Source organism: Mauremys mutica, chromosome 1 (assembly GCF_020497125.1).
Source record: "Mauremys mutica isolate MM-2020 ecotype Southern chromosome 1, ASM2049712v1, whole genome shotgun sequence".
Classification (NCBI taxonomy): Eukaryota; Metazoa; Chordata; order Testudines; family Geoemydidae; genus Mauremys; species Mauremys mutica.
Genome location: NC_059072.1, coordinates 25,545,722 through 25,566,698, shown reverse-complemented (window position 1 = coordinate 25,566,698; position 20,977 = coordinate 25,545,722). Strand labels below are relative to the sequence as shown.

The following is a 20,977-nucleotide window of genomic DNA, read 5'->3' as shown; positions in this document are numbered from 1 at the left end:
CAGGGCCTCAACATTGAAGATGTTGTCCTCTGTGAGACACTGACATTAGTGCAATGATCCTTCCACTTTATGTTGAGTATCTTCCAAAGAAAGTGCTGGTGCTGGCGTTTCCGGTTTTTCAGGTGTTTTCTGTAGGTCACCCAAGTCTCAAAGCCATAGAGGAGAGTTGGGATTATCACCACTTTATAAACAAAGTCTAGTGTTCTGATGTTGTGATTGTTGAACACCCAGCAAGACAATCTGCCAAAGGCAAGGCTGGCACAGAGAATTCTGTGCTGAATCTTGACTTCTATGTCTGCCCTCCTTGAGAGATGGCTGCCAAGATAGGCAAAGTCAATCTGACGTTGGAGGCCAATGCCCTGTGATAGATGGTCTTGGGTTAATGTTTTCAGAGCTGCTAAGAAACTTGAGAAAAGGGTGGGTGCCAGTACACAACCTTGTTTTACGCCAGTTTGGACGACAACGGGCTCAGTGGTAGAGCCACTGCACAGGATGGAGGCAGTTATCTGGTCATAGAGGAGACTTACAATGGTGATAAATTTGCTTGGGCAGCCAAACTTTGACATAATTTTCCACAGGGCCTCATGGTTGGCAGAGTCAAAGGCTTTGGTCAAATTGATAAATGCCATATACACCTCCGGTGGTGGTGTTCACATTTTTCCTGGATCTGCATTGCTGTGAAAATCATGTCGGTTGTGCCTCGTGATGGTCTGAAGCTGCACTGGGACTCTGGAAGTACTTCCTCTGCAAGAGGGAGCAGGCGATTCAGTAAGATTCTAGCAAGAATCTTCCCAGCGATGGAGAGGAGGGCAATGCCTCCATAGTTGCCGCAGTCAGCCCTGTCTCCTTTTTTGAAAATGGTGATGATGTTAGCATTACATAAGTCAGCAGGGATTTCTTCGGTGCGCCAGATTTTGAAGAGCAGCAAGTGAAGCTTGTTAGTTAGTGTTTCTCCCCCCACTTTCAGTATTTCAGCTGGTATGCCATCAGGACCTGCTTTATTGTTCATTTGTTTAATTGCTTTGCAGACCTCCTCAGGTGTTGGGGGGTTGGCAAGAGTTTCCCAGATTGAGTGCTGAGGGATGGAGTCAATGGTGTCGTCAGTCACAGTCGATTCTGGATTTAGAAGCTTTTGGTAGTGTTCCTTCCAGTGCTCTTTGATGGATTCGTTATCTTTAAGACAAGTACTACCATCTTTGGATCTCAGAGGCGTGAGGCCACATGAGCTTGGTCTGTATAGGGTCTTTGTCTCACAAAAAAAGCTCCGCATATCATGTCTGGCAGCGAATGTTTGGATTTCTTTTGCTTTGACCTCCCACCATTTGTTTTTGATTTCTCGGATCCTTCTTTAAGCTTCAGCTTTGAGCTGATGGAAAAAGCTTTACTTCTGACTGAGTAGTGGTTCGTTTTGCCAGTCACAGAAAGCTTTTCTTTTCTGGTCCAAAAGGGCTGTAATCTCAGTGTTGTTGTTGTCAAACCAGTCCTGATGATGGCAGGTAGCAAGGCCAATGGATTCCTTGCTGCACACTGCACAGAAGCTTGGGAAGCAGCTAAGCTCTTATGTTCATTAGCTACAATGTTACTGGTGCTGATTAGAATGCACCCCTATATCTAGATGCCTGTGTTTCTGTGACAAATCTCATATTTTATAGGCTAGTAAAATTGAAACAGCCCCAGGCTGGAGCTCTGCTTTGAGGGTCAGGAGCTGTTCTCCTACCCTCCCCTTAGGTAGCCCATGTGGGGAAATGAATTTGGATGCACAGAATACCTGGCGTCGCTACTCACCAACCGAACATTCCTTCACACACACCCCTAGAGGGTTGAGGGGGGTTTAATTGAACTGGTGCAAGATTGTGTGTTGACAAGGAACTAATCTCTAGAAGAAGCTTATTCAAATGGACCATTTCCATCAAGAAGACATGCATGTTACACATACATGCTATAACTAAGGCTGCGAGTCTGTCACAGAGGTCACAGATTCCATGACTTTCTGGGACCTCCGTGACTTCTGCAGTGGCAGCAGTGGAGCAGTGGCGGCGGCCCAGAGGAGCAGTGGTGGCAGGGGGGCCGCCTCCTGACCCAGAGTGGTAGCTGCTAGGCCATGGGCTGCCCCCTGGCCAGAGCAGCAGTAGCAGCAGCGGCCCTCCGGGCCACGCCTCCCACACAGGAGCAGCAGTGGTGGCAGGGCCCCGGGCCACTCCCCACCCCCAGGAGCAGCAGCGTCTCTCCCCGCCCTCCCTCAAGCACCTAAGATTTAGTTATGGGTATTTTTAGTGAAAGTCACGGACAGGTCTTTCACTTTTTGGTTATTGCCAGTGACCTGTCCATGACTTTCACTAAAAATACCCATGATTAAATCATAGCCTTAGCTACATCTATTACGAGAGCACCAGCTATGATCCCAGTTATAAATCTCTATGTGAACCACATAGGCACTGACTCCGTGGGTGCTCTGGGGCTCTAGCACCCATAGAAAAAAAATAGTGGATGTTCAGCACCCACTGGCAGACCCGCAGATCAGTTCCTCCCCCTCCCCCTCTGCCCATGGGCCTTGCCAATCAGTTCCCCCCACCCCCAGTGCCTCCCGCCCATCACAATCAGCTGTTCAGCGGCATGCAGGATGCACTGGGGGGAGAGGGGAGAACGAGGGCAGGAAGAGGCAGGGGGAGGAGCGAGAAGGGGTGGGGTTGAGAAGAGGCAAGCTTGGGGCAAGGGATGGAGTGGAGGCGGGGCCTGAGGCGGAGCAGGGAGTCAAGCACCCCTGGGAGGTTGGTACCTCTGCTTACTCATACTGATGGGTAATTAGTGATTTGCATGAGTAGTCCCATTTAAGGCCATTGGATTGCTTGCATGGTAACTGCTTACCATTATGAGTAAGGTTCCACCATCTGGCTCTGTGGTCTTAATTTACGCAAATATAAGTTAACCTGAATGCATAATTGTTAAACAAGCTTAAGTTAGTAAAAGAGGACACCTCTTTAGTGTGCTACTTCAGTACTAAAAATTTACAATGTGGTATTACTCTGGCAAAGAATCTGTGTTGCTACTACTTTGAGACAACAAATGCAGAGAAGAGCAATTGTAGTGCTTTCTGTATCTTTCATGTGTAAAGTTGAAAAGCTGAACTCGGGGAGTCTTTGAATGCTAAGACTAGGTGACTGGCAGTTATTAATAATTCAATAAAAGGTGTTTCTCAACATACATCTTTCTGTAATTCAGTTTATAAATTTGAAGAATGAAAGTTTAAAGGGATTGTCAATTCTATTTAATTTGGCAATTCTTCTATGAAGAGAGAGTGTATAAATATGGTACCTTCTTAAGCAGCAGATCTACTCCATCTGCATACACTGGGTCTTATCTTATTTGAGTATGTGCAATAAGATTATACTGTTTTTCACTCCTGCAAAAATTAACACAGCTAGGAAAGAAAGAGCTTGATTCTATTCTGGTTCATCCACAGAACCCTTTACTAAAGGGGTCTTATGGTTAAGGCACTGGACTTGGACTCAGGATCTGGGTTCAGTTCTTGACTGCTACAGACCTTTCTATGTGGCCTTGGGTAAGTCACTTATGACTCAATACTGCAAACTGCTCCATTGGCTGGACCTCTGTGTGACTTCATTGGAGATCAAAAATTTGTCTGTCTTGCAGTTCTCAGTGCAAGATCAAGGCGTTGGCCTCTTTGGGTAAGTCTACACTGCAACTGGGAGCAAACCTCCCGGCTTGGGTAGACAGGCTGACGCTAGCAGGGCTTGAGCTAGTGCTAGTGGCGCTCCAGCTATCAGGCTAACAATTGCAGTATGGACATTGCAGCCTAGGCTGGAGCTAGACTTGCGAGCTCAAGTCTCCATGCCCATATTGCTATTTTTAGCACAATAGCTTGAGCCCAGCTAGTACAAGGCTCTCTACCCAGGCTGGGAGGCAAACCTGCATCTGCAGTGCACATCTGTATTCTGAAGACATTCCAAAACTATAGAACCATTGTGTAAGTTTATAACTCGTTCCAAGTTTCATTTATATTTGAATTAGACATTTCACTTTTTAGATATTGGAATACAATGCAACTTCTCTGCTTTGCTTTGTGACCTTTAAAGTCTAGTATCTCCCAAGGTACTTTTTAATTCCAGTATTTGGGAGGCAATTGATGTATTAATTATACATTTATATTAGGTCCATGGGGAATGGCATATGCCTTTACTACAGTACAAACTGCTTCCATTTTAAGAACAACATAGCTTTGTTAGTTCTTCCCCCCGAATAGTTTAGATCAGCAGTTCTCAACCAGGGGTCCGAGGCCCCCTGGGGGGCTGCAAGCAGGTTTCAGGGGATCCACCAAGCAGGGCCAGCATTAGACTCACTGGGGTCCAGGGCAGAAACCTGAAGCCCCGCTGCCCCGAGCCCTGTCACCCAGGGCTGAAGCTGAAGTCTGAGCCGCTTAGCTTCACAGGCCTGGGGCCCCAGGGGACTGCCCTGCTTGCTACCCCCTAACACTGACCCTGGCTTTTATATGTAGAAAAACAGTTGTTGTGGCATAGGTGGGCTGTGGAGTTTTTATAGCATATTCAGGGGGCCTCAAAAAGAAAAAGGTTGAGAACCCCCAATTTAGATAGTGTAACTGCAACCTACAGTGTGAATGCCATATATCAACACTCACTCCCAAACACATGGATTCTTCATCTCTGTTTAGAATTTCTTCCCTGTAGCCTTTGTTTCTTTTTCTTAAAATCTTTCAGCATGGCTTAGAGACCTGAACAAAACAGCAGCAACATTGAGATAATAAACATATTTAGCAATTTTAACAGTTTGTTGATGAAAATTATTTTATTTATCAATATGTGTACATGTTTATGTACAATATTTCCTGGATTCAGTCTTGGCATCTGTGCTGTTTACATTTGGTTTCACAATGTTTTGACTCCTCCAGGAGGCAATCAAATTGATTTTTTCCATTAGCAAATATAGTTGCTTAAATCTATCGGTAAAAGTCAAAACATCCTTGAAGGAATTCCAAACAGCACTAAAAGCAGGCTTAAATTTTACCATTCAAAGATTTCACTGCCCTAAGAGACCACCGTACCTTTCATTAGCCAAATGTAAATGATACAACACTTTTGTGTTTGTTTTTTTCCCCCCGACAACGGTTCTCAAAAAAAGGGCGGGAGCTATTTTCTCAAGACTTGGCACTCTGGTTTTTGAGTTGGAAGATACTGGAATTTTTATCTGAGAGATCTAAATTGTGCTATTTCAAATACTGATTTGGAACCCACTCAGAAAGAAAAGTATGTTTATCTATTTTACTTCAATTTAATCCTGACTTCTATCATTTTATTATAAACAATTTTAGGTTAGGAAAAAACCAATTCATTACATACTACATTATAAGTTTGAAGGGATGGCAAGCTAGACTAATTTGTGGGTGGGTTCCACCTAGCACAATGAATTTGGCCTGTGCTAGTACTCAGTGCTGCAACACAATGTCAAGTTCTCTGCATAGCAGACAGTTACTGCCATTGTGAAGCAGATGAAAATATAGTCTTACCTGAATTTACTTCTGTTGTTGACAAAACACAGAAAGATGTGTAAGAGGACAGAGCACAAAGTGAACCTTTACAGAAGGCCACAATCTGTCCTTGAGAATGTTTGGAGCTATAAAAGATAAAATGGTGGTAAAACTACAGCAGGCTGGCAATCAGTGGGTCAACTGAGATTATATGCTATGTCATTGGGAGTGTGGAGAACAGCAGCTGCATCCTAAAGCCTCATTTTGTAGCTAGTTACAATCCAAAACATGAAATTATACCTTATATATAAAGTTTGACTGTGTTACAAAAGATCACTTACATTGAATGCCAACTGTTCATTTCAAAATATGATGGTGTAAGCACCAAAGCAGTTCAGTTACTGTGTGTCATGCTACAGCATCATGAGTGTCTAAAAAGTCCAGTACCCAAGTGACAGTCCTTGCCATAGATAATGCACATGTAAAGTGCAGGGCCAGAGGTTGAAGCCAAATTACTACTAGCTCTTGAGACCTGCTGCCTTTTCCTCTGTGCTCTCTTCTCTTTTTTTCCTCTCTCATCCACCTCTCTTCAACTTCTTTGACTCCCTGGTGCAGCACAGTCCTCCAGTATAGCCTGTTGCTAGTAGAATCTTTCCAGACTGTGCTGTCAATGTTGAAAGTTTTTGAGTCCCTCTTGCATATGTCCATGAACCTGAGCCTAGATCAGCCCAGTGGCTTTGGAGCAGCTGCATGCTCTCTATATAGGAGATCCTTTACATAATGGCAAAAAATGACACTTGTGGGTGCTTTGCAAATGTGGTACAAATATGAGCCTTACTGTGTCATGTAATAATTTAAAATTGTAAATTAAAGTAAAATTGAGAGGCAGGGTAACTCTGTGGTTAAGGCACTAGACTCAGGTTCCATAGATCTGGGTTCATTTCTCAGTTCTGCCATAGTTTTTCTATATAACCTTGGGTAAATTGCTTAATCTCTCTGTGCCTCTATTCCCCATCTATACAATGGAGGTAATAGTACTTTGTGTCTGTCTTGTCTATTTAGATTGTAAGCTTTTAGGGGCAAACACTGTCTCATACTATCTGTGGTATAGAACCAAGCAGGATGGTCTCTATAGTCTTGGTTGGGGCCTCTAGTTACCTAGAGTATTGTAGAGCTGGCTCCCACTAATGCCAGAAACTTGGTGACCTCCATGCATAAAACAATATTTATAAAGATGGGATTTTGCCAAACTCAAGAGGAGGAATGTAATACAGCCAAATTCTCAAATCTTTATTCACTCCTGACTTGTGCTAAATACCTTTTTATTTTATCACTATTTGTAACTATTATTGAACTCTTCACAGTGTTTTAGGATAGAGTGTGTGTGACTGGTGTCCCGGGGAAGCCAACTGAGGTCACTCAAGTAGGGTGAACTGCAAAGAACATGGCAGGCAATCCCTAAAGCTGGTGGATATTCCAATACTTAGATTTACCAAGCCAGCACAAAACAGCTCCTATTATATCTCACTGATTACTCAGAAGCCAACAGCACAGTTCCCTTAAAGTAACCCAGCCTCAGGCCTCCACCTAGACACCCAAGTCAAATATGATGAGGATTGATGAAAATCTTACTCATCATATAAAAAAGGTTCTCCCAATCCCAAAGGATCAGACACCTTACCTCCCAGTTAATGAATATTCCAGATCTTAGCCAAATACATACATACATACAGCCAATTCTTATTAACTAAACTAACATTTATTAAAAAAGAAAAGAGAGAATATAAGTTAAAAGATCAATATACATACAGACATGAGTTCAATTCCTGAGGTTCCAATTCATAGCAAAGATGGTGAGCTTTGTAGATGCAAAGAGATCTTCCAGAAATAGTTTCTAGTTTATAGTCCAATGTTTGTATTCAGGGTAGTTCAGTCAGAAATAGGTCTCAGTCCTTATGGCTTAGGTTCCCCTGCATGAAACCTCAAGCAGCTTTGAAATAAAAGGGATCAGGACCCAATGGTCTTTTATGCAGTTTTCTAGCATCCACTTGTCCATACAATCCTGGGTAAACAATAACCTTCTGTTTCCTAAACCTCACTGGTGATTAACATGAAATAATTTTTAAGTTTGTGATAGACTGCTTAATGGATAAGAGACTCATAGACAATGACATCATTGCAACCAAAATTCATCTAAATGTTAATATTCCCTTTTGATCTCTGAATCAATAGCTGTAGTGACAGACAGCAACTGTCTGTTTACATGGCTAGCATATATAAGTAAACACACAGAATTAGTATCACTTCTAACAACATAGGTTTTCATTTCAGAGTTCTAGCCTATCTAGCATCGAATGGCCCTAATTACCATTCACATACCTTTCTAACATGACTTTAAAGGTTGGCTCTGGGTTATTTAGCCTGCCAGCTGTTTAACCCTTTCTGGCCATGTGTCACACTTTGTATAAGATTTGTTGCAATTATATAACAGTGGTAACAATAATGATTTGCATGGTTATATTTTAATTAGACAATGTCACAGATATAGCAACTTTTTGATATTACTTACAACAACCTCCTTAAAAGCCACTTCTTCCAGAAATCTTTCCTACCCCCTTCTTTTCTTCAGTAATTCGCCAACTTTCTCCCTTTTCTCAGCAATGGTGCTGTTTTCTCTTGTGTTTTCATGTTTTGTAATTTGGGGCCTGATCTTGCAAACACTTATGAACATGAATAACTTTAACTCACATGAGTGATACCATTAGACCAGATCATGCCCCCTAGATCCACCTATGTAGGGTCCCTTTTCTGTGCATATGTCTCCTTCTAATGTAAGAGGTTTGGGAAGGCCAGGAGTAGAGATGGGCAATTTCATGCTGGATGGGAGGAGAGGGGAACACACATCTTATCCCTTGACTAGCCCTAAGGAAGTTCAGATAAAAGGTAATGTTGGCTGTAGGGGCCTATCCATAGTAGAGATTCTTCCCTTTAGGGGTATCCTTGGGTAGCCATAACTAGGGAAAGGCCCTGGTTTAACAACTGTTTGGAGATACACTACCAAACAGGCGTGCCACCAGAAATAAAGGGACAGTGTAAAGGCACACTGTCTCTGTGGGGCCAGGCAGTAGGGTTGCCAGCTTTCTACTCACACAAAACCAAACACCCTTGCCCTGCCCCTCCTCTGAGGTCCCGCCCATGTCCAACCCCTTCTCCGAGGCCCCACCCCCGCTCACTCCATCCCACCCCCTCACCTGTTACTTGCTCTCCCCACCCTCACTCACTCATTTTCACTGGGCTGGCGCAGGAGGACGTGAGGACTCTGGCAGCGGGTGCAGGCTCCGGGGTGTGGCCAGAAATGAGGGTTTTGGGGTGTAGGAGGGGGCTCCAGACTGGAGGGTTCAGCCGAGGGGTTTGGAGTATGGGAGGAGGCTCCAGGCTGAGGCAGGGGGTTGGGGTGCAGGGGTGGGGGGAGTGAGGGCTCTGATGTGGGGCTGGGGCTGATGGATTTTGGGTGGAGAGGGTGCTCTGGGCTGGGACTGAGGGGTTCAGAGGGCAGGAGGGGGCTGTGCGCTGGGGCAGGGGGTTAGGGTGCAGGGGTGGGGGTGAGGGCTCTGGATAGCAGTGCAGACTCTAGGGTGGGGCTGGGGATGAGGGGTTTGAGATGCAGGAGGGTGCTCTGGGCTGGGACTGAGGGGTTCAGAGGGTGGGAGGGGGATCAGGGCTGGGACAGAGGGTTGGGTCACCGCGGCGTGGGGAGTGAGGGCTCTGGCTGGGGGTGTGGGCTCTGGAGCGGGGAATTTTTTTTCTGTCATGGGCCATTGACCCCCAGAAACCAGGGCTTTGGAGTGGAGCCCGGAGCTGGAGTGCAGAGCAGCTCTGGAGCAGTGGAGCTGCAGGTTTTGCCTGGAGCTAGAGCAGAGCCAGAGCACAGCTCCAAAGCCCTACCAGAAACCCACCCAGGGAGGTGCAGAGGCTCGGAGCTTCCCCCCACAGTGAGATGAGCAGGCCCAGTGGCTCCAGCCCCGCGAGGAGGCGCTGAGACTCAGGGCTTCCCCCCAACAACGGGGCGAGCTGGCGCTCATGGCTCCCGACCCGCAGGGAGCGCCACTGGCCAGATGAAATTAACTATGGGGCCGCTGCCAGATCTGGCTCACATGCCCTAGGTTCCCCAAACCCTGCTTACGCGTAGGAGCCAGGAGGGACATACCGGCTGCTTCTTAGGAGCCCGCGGAGCAGAGGCTAGCAGGGAGCCTGTCAGCCCTGCTGCACAGCGCCACCAACTGGACAGTCAATGGCCCGGTCAGCAATGCTGACCGAAGCCGCCAGGATCCCTTTTTGACAGGTGTTCCCATTGAAAACCGGACACCTGGTCACCCTAGGGCGGCCCTGGATTTTTGTAGATTATGTAAGATTTGTTTGGTTTAGGGATGATCCTGCACCTCTCCAGCAGAAAAATGTGAGGGGAAACTTCAAGAAATCTTCCAATTTTTCCTCTTTCTTAGCATTCTACTAGAAGTTTTACTGAGGGAGAGGCCGTCCCAGCCCATTGAATTCAGTGGAATTGCTTGCACAAGCAAGTGGTTTTGAAACAAGTCCCTTAGGTTGTAAACTATTCAGACAGGGAACGTGTTTAACTGTGGTTACATGATCACTGTAATTCAGTTTATGTATTTGGTGGTGGTGTTTTTGCTGGTCCCTTAATTATCATGATTAATTGTTGCTATTTGAGTTGTTACTACATAAGAATTCCTGTATGGACAAGATCATAGAATCATAGAATATTAGGGTTGGAAGAGCCCTCAGGAGGTCATCTAGTCCAATCCCCTGCTCAAAGCAGGACCCACACCAACTAAATCATGGGCTGGGGCTGAGATAATGTAATGTTTTTAGTATTTGTGTCCTGTTTGTAAATTTTATGACCCTGTGAGGGAAGATCTGTTTATATTGACTTGAGGGTGATACTAAAGCTCCATGGATGTGTGTCATATTTTGAGCCCTAAACAGTAAGCTCTCTGGGGCAAGATTGCCTTCTTATATTGTGTTTGTATGGTACCTATATTGGGCCCCCAAAGGAGCTACTTTAGTACAAAAAATAATCTGACTTTATTCTGCTGAATCTATGTACATTACAGAAAAACAATTAAAATCTAACATGGAAAAAATATGAACATGTCGCAAAATAGTAAGATGTGATTATAAAGTGTATTTAGTGAGAGACTCCTTTTTAACACATACTAATTCCTTCACTACAGAAAAATAAATATAATTAATTGAGTCTTGACAAAAATCTCAATGATAATTTTTTTCTCAGTTATCTGACTCACTGGAGTTAAACTCCTCCCAGTATACACCATCAGCCAGATAGAGCCTAATTTGTGACTCAAACCAATAAAATCTACAGGTCAAGAGGAAACAAACTTCTGAAAAACTTCTTGAATTATAACAATTTGAATCAAAGTGCTAGTCTATACTATAAAGACTTTGCTGGTATAACTACAGCAGCAAAGCTGCACGGCATATACCAGTAAAAGGACCTAAACCATCTCCTCAGACAACAATCTATACCAGGGATCAGCAACCTTTCAGAAGTGCTGTGCCGAGTCTTCATTTATTCACTCTAATTTAAGATTTCGTGTGCCAGCAATACATTTTAACATTTTTAGAAAGTCTCTTTCTATAAGTCTATAATATATAGCTAAACTTTTGTTGAATGTAAAGTCAATAAGGTTTTTAAAATGTTTAAGAAGCTTCATTTAAAATTAAGTTAAAATGCAGCCCCCCCAGACAGGTGGCCAGGACCCGGGCAGTGTGAGTGCCACTGAAAATCAGCTTGCATGCCACCTTTGGCACGTGTGCTATAGGTTGCCTACCCCTGATCTATACCATTAAAAGGACTCTTTGCCACTATACATTTTATTTACACAGGTGTTTTGCTTGCATAGCTGTATTGATTGGGGTGTGATTTTTGTCTCCCTCTCCACTCGTAGCCAACATAGCTATGCTGGCAAAAATTGTAAATCTGACCTACAAATGCCTCTCCACCGCCTCAAATCACTTGGAGGTGAGGGCTCTCTGCACTTTATAGGATGATGCCAATAAAGAGGTGCAGGTATAGCTCTCAAAACATTTGACTGTGCTATAAGGAGGATTGTCTTCTATCTTTCTATCTACAGAATTATAGTATAACTAAACCATTAGAAGGGTTTTATAGCATTTATACAATAGAGTGGGACACTGTCTCTTTATAGCTTTCATTAAGGCAAACCTCTGAAAGCGATCATTGTGTGGTTTTCTTTATTTGAACACAGGTCTCATTCCAACTCACATTATATCTTTGTTTTCTTCATCTCTTGCATATAGGGTTACCAACCCTCCAGGAATTAAAGATTAACCTTTAATTAAACATTATGTTATGTGATGAAACCTCCAGGAATAAACCCAACCAAAATTGGCAACCCTACTTGCATAGCATGTGTGTTTCTAAAGATCTATAAATGCTGAATACTGGTATTTTTATTACTTTACAGAATTTTGAAAAAAATGAGTGATGCTGGTGAAGAAAGTTCCAGTTCCAGTGACTCAGAACCAGAAACAGAGAAAGAGGAGCCTATTTATGCCATAGCTCCATCAATTAATATCCAAGATGAGGGATCCATTGATGTAGCTGCAAGTCCTGCATTTCAGTACCTAGATGAGGTACTGTATACCTAACTTTCTATAATACAAGTGTTAATAGTCTGAAATCCAGCAACTGTTGGTAGCAACTGAAAGTTGTTACCATTTTTTGCTGTTTGGCCTATATGAAATGAGTTGATGGTCTTCTCAGTTTTCTAATGGATAGGGACCCACATCACAAAAACAACCACAACAAGAAGATCTGGTGTAGGCAGTTTTGGCAGAGATGTCAAGGATTAATGGGAGATGGAGACAGATTTGCCCTCCATAATAAAGGTGTGTCTCACGGTCAGAGTCGTTTGCGCTGGAGAAAGCTTGCACTGCTGTTGTCCATGCTGAACTTCTTCTGTGAGTTGAAAGAGGACTTCATTCTCCAGCGCTGCAAATCTAGTACTTTTACAATAATTATTTTCACCTTAGGGAAGAAATTATTAAACTTGGAATATTCTTCAATAAGGTGAAATAACCATACAATAAATCACAAAGCATTAATTTTACTTTTACAGATGATGCAGCTGACAGCCCCATCAGTAGTATGCCTTCTTTCTTCCCTAGCCATTGGAGGACAGGGACCACATTGCTGTCTGGCTATCTTACAAAATTAGAGCATGCATAGGGGGCATATATCTTGCAGGATGGAATGCACACGCAATAGTATTTCTCCATAGGTAGAGAGACCATGGACATGGTCTGAGGAGGCTGTGAATGGTGCTGTTTTATTTTTATGCTATGTAATTATTTTTGCAGCTAAAATGATAATTTTCATAAAGGCTGCAGGGGCGAGAGGAAAGCTATAGTTAAAAAGCATCGCAGGCACTGTGAGCTGCTAGTGGTAGCAGAAGCCATTTGGAGCAAAGCAGCTTTGCAGGGCTGCCTGCATTAAAGGAACTGTTAGAGACTATTTAATTAAAATGTTTAGAGTAATAACTTGAAAGTGCTTTGTTAATTTGGTAATCATCATATCTTGGATTAATAAACCCCTTTGGTCTTCAACCTCAGCATTTATTTACTATAAATATAAATACAACATCTTCTGAGTTTAATGAGCCCAAGATAAAGTAGTTACTTTATAAACAGGAAGCACACTCAAAGCTATCATAATAAACTCAAGGTAGCACAGTACATGACAATCTTCTAGATACTCAGTTCAATTCAAAGGGATCCCTTAATATCTGGTATTTCTTTAAAGTGACAACCTGAAGTAACAGCTCCAGAATGAGCTTCACAAGTGCCTTCTCAGTATTATGAACCTGCCTAAAGCTCAAATCATATAGATCCATATTGATGATGAAGATGAAACTAAAACTGTAACATAGGTAACTGTCCTTTTGGGGGATGAGGTACAGAGCTGCTGGGAGAGATAAATGCACTTGCAAATTAGAAATAGGACAGTAATTCCAAAAATTCTCAGTTATTTCAACTTGTGCTCAGATTTACATGGAGAATACAACTCATGATGAAAGGTAAAAAATTATGGATTTACCTATAACTGGTCCTAATGATTCTACTTCTTTGAATGAAATGGTCAGAAAAAGCTTGGCAGGAAACAGAATTAGGAAATTAATCTCTTGATTTAGAATTTACTAAGGGCTCAGTCCAGCCCCTTCCCTGTGGTAGAGGCCTGTAACATTAAATATTAACATATATTCACAGTATAGACTTTTATGTGATGGTAAAATTATAGGAAAGATTTTAAGGAAATTTCTGCATATTAGAATTGCTAGAAGTACAGAGAAGGGCAACAAAAATGATTAGGGTATGGAACAGCTGCCATAACAGGAGAGATTAAAAAGATTCAAACTGTTCAGGTTAGAAAAGAGATGACTGGGGGTGGGGGGAGAGATATGATAGGTCCATCAGTGGCTATTAGCCAAGATGGCCAAGGATGCAGTCCCAAGCTCTGGGTGTCCCTAAGCATCTCACTGCCAAAAGCGGGGACTGGACAATGTTATTAACCACTTGTGCTAAACAATCTGTTTCACCTTGTATTTAGCTGTGACACACAGAGGATGTTTCCCAGACCTGAAGAAGAGCTCTGTGTAAGCTGGAAAGCTTGTTTTTCTCACCAACAGAAGTTGGTCCAATAAAAGATATTACTTCACCCACCTTGTCTCGCTAATATCCTGGGACCAACACAGCTACAACAACACTGCATAGGAAGTTTGGGAAAGTTATAAGCAAGTGAAAACGGGGTCTTATGGGAAGTGTTGGACAACTTTAGTAGGTGGTGCACTTATAATATTACACTCATTTTCTGTATACAAGTTTATAAAGTGCATAAGGCAGTTGTGAAAGAGCTTTTGCTGTGATTTTTTAAAAGACGCTAATAGACTACTTTATTCTCAGTGTAATTTTCAACAATTACTATTTGTACTTTCTGTTTCAGTCAGGCTTTTCATTTCTTAGTCACATTTCTTTTCTTCCAATAACATGCATTTGGTTTTGTTCAATGAACTTATGGAGTACTCAGAGATAAAATGTATGACTTTAGTCACAAAGAGGTCTGTGCATAGATGCTGAATTCAATTTCTATTAATAGCTTTCAAAGTTTTCCACTTGAACGGAAGCAGATTGTCTCTGGTTTACTGGTTAGTCATTTATGCCTATTTAGTAGCAAATACTGTATCAATAGAGACACCTTTCAGTATTTTAACATTTATTTTAGAATATATAGTCCTTTTGGCAGTGAACCTCCTGTTCAACTCAGTTTTGCTTTTCACATGTAAATAGCAGATTGCATGTTTGACTCTTGCTGCACAAAGTATCTCTTCTTATTATTTCGTAACACATTGTGACATTATGTAGCCTGCTTGCAATGGGTAAAAACATTTAAAATGGTTAAAGGGATGAATAAAAGCCACTTAGTCCATCAAGATGTGTTCCTTTTCAGCAAGTTATTTACTACTAAGATTACATCAAGTTGACTAAATAGTTCCAGTGCTTTTTCCATTAGCAGTGTTGCTGGGAGGTGGGGAAGGGGGGCTGTTTCATGCATTTGAATTTGCAGTATGCATGGAAATGAACATCCAAGTGGTGTTCTATTTTATTTTTTTTTACTGGTGTTGAGTTAAAATGACTGATTGCTTTATGTTTCTACCATTTATTATTGAAATGTTTTTGTAGTTAATTTTCATATCCTGTGAACATTTCCCGAAATCCCATTTTCCTCCTGTGTAAGCCAATAGAAATAAATCCCCAGAATCTACTCTCTGTGGATTACTTTAATTAGAATCTCTTTTGTATATCATAGCTTATCACTTTAAGATCTATTTATAGGGCAAATATGTACCCCCTGATAATGACATTGTCTCCATTCATTTGCAAATCCTCCTACCTTTCTCCAAATGCCAGGTGAAATAAATGGGCTCTGCAACATGCCCTGAAAGTCAGTAAATATTTTGGATCAGGTGTGGAAGGGCATTCCAGTCCTTGGTCCCTGCCAGCCCAGTTGCCTCCTCTCTCTTATATCAAAGGGGACCTAGAATCAGCAATCTGCTGATTATAACTGTGTCAGTCTATCCTGGAAAAAGAGTCTGTCTCTTGGGTAGAGTAGTCCCAGACCATTTAGGTCTTCTTAGGTCAAAACCAAGATCTTAAAATTTATCTGGAAGCTCACAGATATCCAGTCTAAGTCCTGGGAACAGATTTCAAGTGTTCTATCTATGAGACACTCGCTTAAGAAGTTGATAGCTGTCTTTTGCACCAGTTCTAGTTTGGGAATGGATGATAGTTGCAACATCTGAGTACAAAAGGTACAAAATATAGCCTTCCATCTAGGTGTAGATAGTAAACTGCCTTCTTAATCCACTGCTGCTACTTGATCTTCAAATGTAATTTTTGATCTAGCTGTACTCTTCAGGTTCTACATTTGCAGAGCTAATGGCAATTGAAAGTCCTTAATCTTAGGGTCAGATATAAGCTCCACCATCTTTTCTGGTTATTTCTTCCATCCTACCAATATTTTGTTTTGATTTCACTTTTACTTCAAATTGAAAATGAAATATAAGTTCATCTGAGAATCTCCAAAGTGACTTGGACTTTGGTTTTCAGACAATATATGAGTAGTTGCTTTAGCTTTTCTATTTTCAGGTCTTTGGGATCATTCATGATTCTTTGGACTTAAACTCACAAGCAGGGCCGGTGCAAGGATGTTTCATGCCTTAGGCGAAACTTCCACATTGCGCCCTCCCCCGTCCCCGAGCCCCCGCCCTAAGGCGCCCCCCCGCGGCAGCTCCCCCCCTCCGCCCTGAGGTGTCCCCCCCCGCGGCAGCCCTTCGCCCTGAGGCACCCCCACCCCAGCTCACCCCTGCTCCGCCTCCTCCCCGAGCACGCTGTCGCTGCTTCACTTCTCCCGCCTCCCAGGCTTGCGGCACCAATCAGCTTAGGCACCACAAGCCTGGGAGGCGGGAGAAGTGAAGCAGCCACGACGTGCTCGGGGAGGAGGCAGGGCGGGGTGAGCTGGGGTGGGGAATTCCTCTGCATGCCGCCCCCCCCACTTGCTGCAGGTGGCCCTGCCCACGCTCCCCTGCCCCAGCTCCCTCTGCCTAAATGCCGGCGGCGACCGGGGCAGCCAAAGATCCGGCAGCCGCGGTCGCTGCTGAAGAAAATGCCATCCCCCAAATCCTAAATGGTTGCACCGGCCCTGCTCACAAATCAATAGCCAATATTCATGTTTTTTAAATAATTTGTCTGTTACAGCCTGTTGTTTGATTAATAGAGAACCCTATTTTCCTTAACTATCATTTTTATTTCATTGTATTATTGCTTCTTCGAAATATATGAATAAGTAGCTAATTTCCTCTGTAAATCACAATTTAAAGCTACTCTCACGCTGTCAATTTCTGTGCCCGTCAGACATATTGGAGTTTTGACAAGTACAGTTTTGCAAGAGGTTGTTTTTTCCAGCTTCTAAGACTCTGTAAACAGGCCTGTTTATGCAAAATAAAGTTAGATCACATTTTTCTAGAAATATTTTGTTACATGTGATTAATGGTGCAATTCCATGGATGATGAAAGTAAATCAGTTGGTAAAAAAATGAGTAGCAAAGGCTTATGAAAATATGAATTCAGACATGGAAAATGAAAGATGATAAAGGAAATACTATAGTAAGGCCTACCCATATTTGGGTTGACCACATGGATATTTGAAGACCTGAGCTCGGCCCTTTGGATTTAGTATTTTGGTACCTGTGCTCTATCTACTGCCACTCCAAACTGGCCTTGACTCTCTGTCATCTCATTACAAACATAGAATTGCTATGTATGAGGAGACCAATAATTTCATGTTTATGATGCTTGTTTTCTGTAGCATTTTAACCAACTTACAAATTACATTAAAACATGCAACAGGTTCAGACAAAATCACATGAAAAGCAAAAACTACATCACTTTTTCATGCCAAAATTGAAGTTTGAATATAAAATTCCTCTGTTCTCTTAAAACGAACTGAATGCATGTGACCCTTGTGAGCTCTAGTGGGATGGCATTTTGTAGACCCAGGGATGCAGAGGTAAAATTAGAAGCTGTTACCTATGGTACTTCTGCAAGTTCTGGAGGATTTTTTTAAAAAATACACCATTCTGACTCATCTTGAAGAAAAAGATGGAATGGGGGGAAGGTGCCACAACTTCTACTGCATTATCTACAGAATGTACCTTATGTGGCAACTGCCACAAAATCTTTCTCTCAGACACAAATCCTGTTTTTCTGGAAATCCAGCTGCCTTCCTGTCTGCCATGCCACCTAACTTTTTTCATTGGGCAGGCTTCAGCTGTCTTCTGCCTGACTCTTCCTTACTCTGAAGAGGGAATTCCGACTGTTTTCAGTTAACGTGGTCCACTTAGGTCCTGAATCTGTAGAAAAAGGAAATCCCCAAGAAAGCTTCTATGACCACGCTACTGCAGGCTGGTGACCCTCCATATCTTTCAAGGTAAAAGCTGGAACATACCCCTTGCAGCCTATGTGAACTCCACCTCCTTGGGAACCCAGTCTCCATGCCTACTCCCATCTGCATCTTTTCCCAAATGTTTGACCCTTTCCCACCTTGTTGACTCCTACTTCCTTCCAAGTGCCTGTCCCCATCCTGTTCCCATCCACTGGTGCTTCCCCCACCCCCTTCCAGCTTTCCAGTTCCTACCTACTTCCACCCTTTTTCTTCTTTCCCAGTTCTGTCTTTTCCATCTTGCCAAATGCTGCCTCCAACCTGCTTCTACTGGTGCATTGTCACTATTCCCTTCCATTCATACGTACTAATGCCTGTGGATTTGACAGCCAGAAGGAGGCAGAAGGCACTTCCCTCTCGGCAGGCCAGTGGCTAAGCAATGTTTTCCCTCAGAGTTTGAATCTCTACTGCTCCATCCTCAGAGATTGATGGACCTGATAGAAGAGATCCTCCACTCAAGAAGGACTTTGATTCTGACTTTAGTCTTCAGTAAATGGTGATTTGCCAATACAGGTGTAATTATCACACTCCCTTTATCCTCATCCAATTGAAAGATAAGGCAGAAAGCGACAAAATTTCCATGAAGCTTTATGGGTGTTTTACCCTTTCCAGTGTCAGCTCAAGCTCAAAATGATAGATGGGGCTTGTGTTTATTAATTAAGGGCAATATTGTGGCTTTCACACTGTCAGAGAAATCCTGTTTCTGCTGCTTTGGATCTGTGCAGCATGGGAAAAGTTGTCTGACAAGGATTCTTCAGATGGAAGAACTTTTCCATGGTGCATAGACTAGGGATAAATGTAAATTTGTCTTACTTTGAATAGATTTTCCTTATTTTTTTTCCTCCATTCAGTGCAGGAGGAAAGGGCAAGTCATCAAGGAGTTGGTTACATATTTCTAGTTCTTCAAATATTTGCGTGGATCCCACTGTTCGTGTGCATATGCGAGTACAACACAGACAAAACATCCCATAGTAACCCTTCTTTCTCTGCCCTGCAAAGATTTAGACCTGGCCCTGGCATGTGTTAGAGCTGCCTAAGAACTACTTTAAACTACACCAGCTGACAGTGTAGTCCCCAAAGGACCATCCACCCACTGAGAATTGGCAGAGTCCAATGGTACATTGGGCAAGCTCCCTGCACTGGGTAGGGTGGAGTGACATAGAAGGTGGCTACATGCCTGACCAACCTGATTGCCTTCTATGATGAGATAACTGGCTCGTGGATATGGGGAAAGTGGTGGACGTGATATACTTTGACTTTAGCAAAGCTTTTGATACCGTCTCCCACAGTATTCTTGCCAGCAAGTTAAAGAAGTATGGGCTGGATGAATGGACTATAAGGTGGATAGAAAGCTGGCTAGATCGTCAGGCTCAATGGGTAGTGATCAATGGCTCAGTGTCTAGTTGGCAGCCGATATCAAGCAGAGTGCCCAAGGGATCAGTCCTGGGGCCAGTTTTGTTCAACATCTTCATTAATGATCTGGATGATGGGATGGATTGCACCCTCAGCAAGTTCGCAGATGACACTAAGCTGGGGGAGAGGTAGATATGCTGGAGGGTGCGGATAGGGTCCAGAGTGACCTAGACAAATTGGAGGATTGGGCCAAAAGAACTGTGATGAGGTTCAAGAAGGACAAGTACAGAATCTTGCACTTAGGATGGAAGAATCCCATGCACTGCTGTAGGCTGGGGACCAACTTGCTAAGTAGTAATTCTGCAGAAAAGGACCTGGGGATTACAGTGGATGAAAAGTTGGATATGAGTTAACAGTGTGCTCTTGTTGCCAAGAAGGCTAACGGCGTATTGGGCTGTATTAGTAGGAGCATTGCCAGCAGACCGAGGGAAGTGATTATTCCCCTCTATTCAGCACTGATGAGGCCACATCTGGAGGATTGCGTCCAGTTTTGGGGCCCCCACTACAGAAAGGATGTGGAGAAATTGGAGAGAGTCCAGTGGAGGGCAACGAAAATGATTAGGAGGCTGGGGCACATAACTTATGAGGAAAGACTGAAGGAACTGGGCTTATTTAGTGTGCAGAAGAGAAGAGTGAGGGGGGATTTGATAGCAGCCTTCAACTACCTGAAGGGGAGTTCCAAAGAGGATGGTGCTAGGCTGTTCTCAGTGATGGCAGATGACAGAACAAGGAGCAATGGTCTCAAGTTACAGTGGGGGAGTGTCACAGTCAGGGGCGGCTCTAGGTATTTTGCCACCCCAAGCATGGCAGGCACGGCGGCTTGCCTGCGGGAGGTCCCGCGGATTTGGCGGCATGCCTGCGGGAGGTCCGCCGAAGCCGCGGGACCAGCGGACCCTCCGCAGGCATGCCACCAAAGGCAACCTGCCTGCCACCCTCGCGGTGACCAGCAGAGTGCCCCCCGTGGCTTGCCGCCCCAGGCACGCGCTTGTCATGCTGGTGCCTGGAGCCGCCCCTGGTCACAGTGTATGCACACCCCGTCCCCCTTGGGGCAGGGAAGAGTGGTGATATCACCACAGTTAATCTCCCTGGCAGCCCTTGGGTGACCGCAGAGTCACTATGGCAGCCCTTGGACACAGGGCAGCACAGCCTAATGGCTGGAGTCATTATGGCAGGGAAAGGTGGGGGCCACCACCAGGTTGGTGACAGCCCAGGTAGGGGGGACCAGGCCCGCCCAACTCCACCAGGCCCCGACCCAGGACACTAATAGCGACGGAGTGGTCCATCACTGGGTTAGCGGAGAATCCCACCGAAACACGCTGACCTCACCCGGGCAGGAGATACCACTCGCTCAGCCTCCCTGGGTCACTTCCAACCATAGTTCCAGATGCTGCTGTCTGTGTGGCGTATGGGTCTCTGAGCTCATCAGTATGGATGGTTCTCCAGTGCTC

The 20,977-nt window shown here is 43.8% G+C and overlaps 1 protein-coding gene across 1 annotated transcript in view; it reads left to right on the top strand.

Annotated features, from left to right (window-relative positions):
* The window catches only part of CCDC146 (coiled-coil domain containing 146), a 120,508-nt gene that overhangs the window by 2,920 nt on the left and 96,611 nt on the right, over positions 1-20,977 (top strand). Inside the window, exon 2 of the mRNA XM_045029664.1 lies at positions 12,028-12,196. Coding sequence (XP_044885599.1) covers positions 12,041-12,196 — 156 coding nt within the window. The 5' untranslated portion in view covers positions 12,028-12,040. The remainder of the gene's footprint in view (positions 1-12,027; positions 12,197-20,977) is intronic.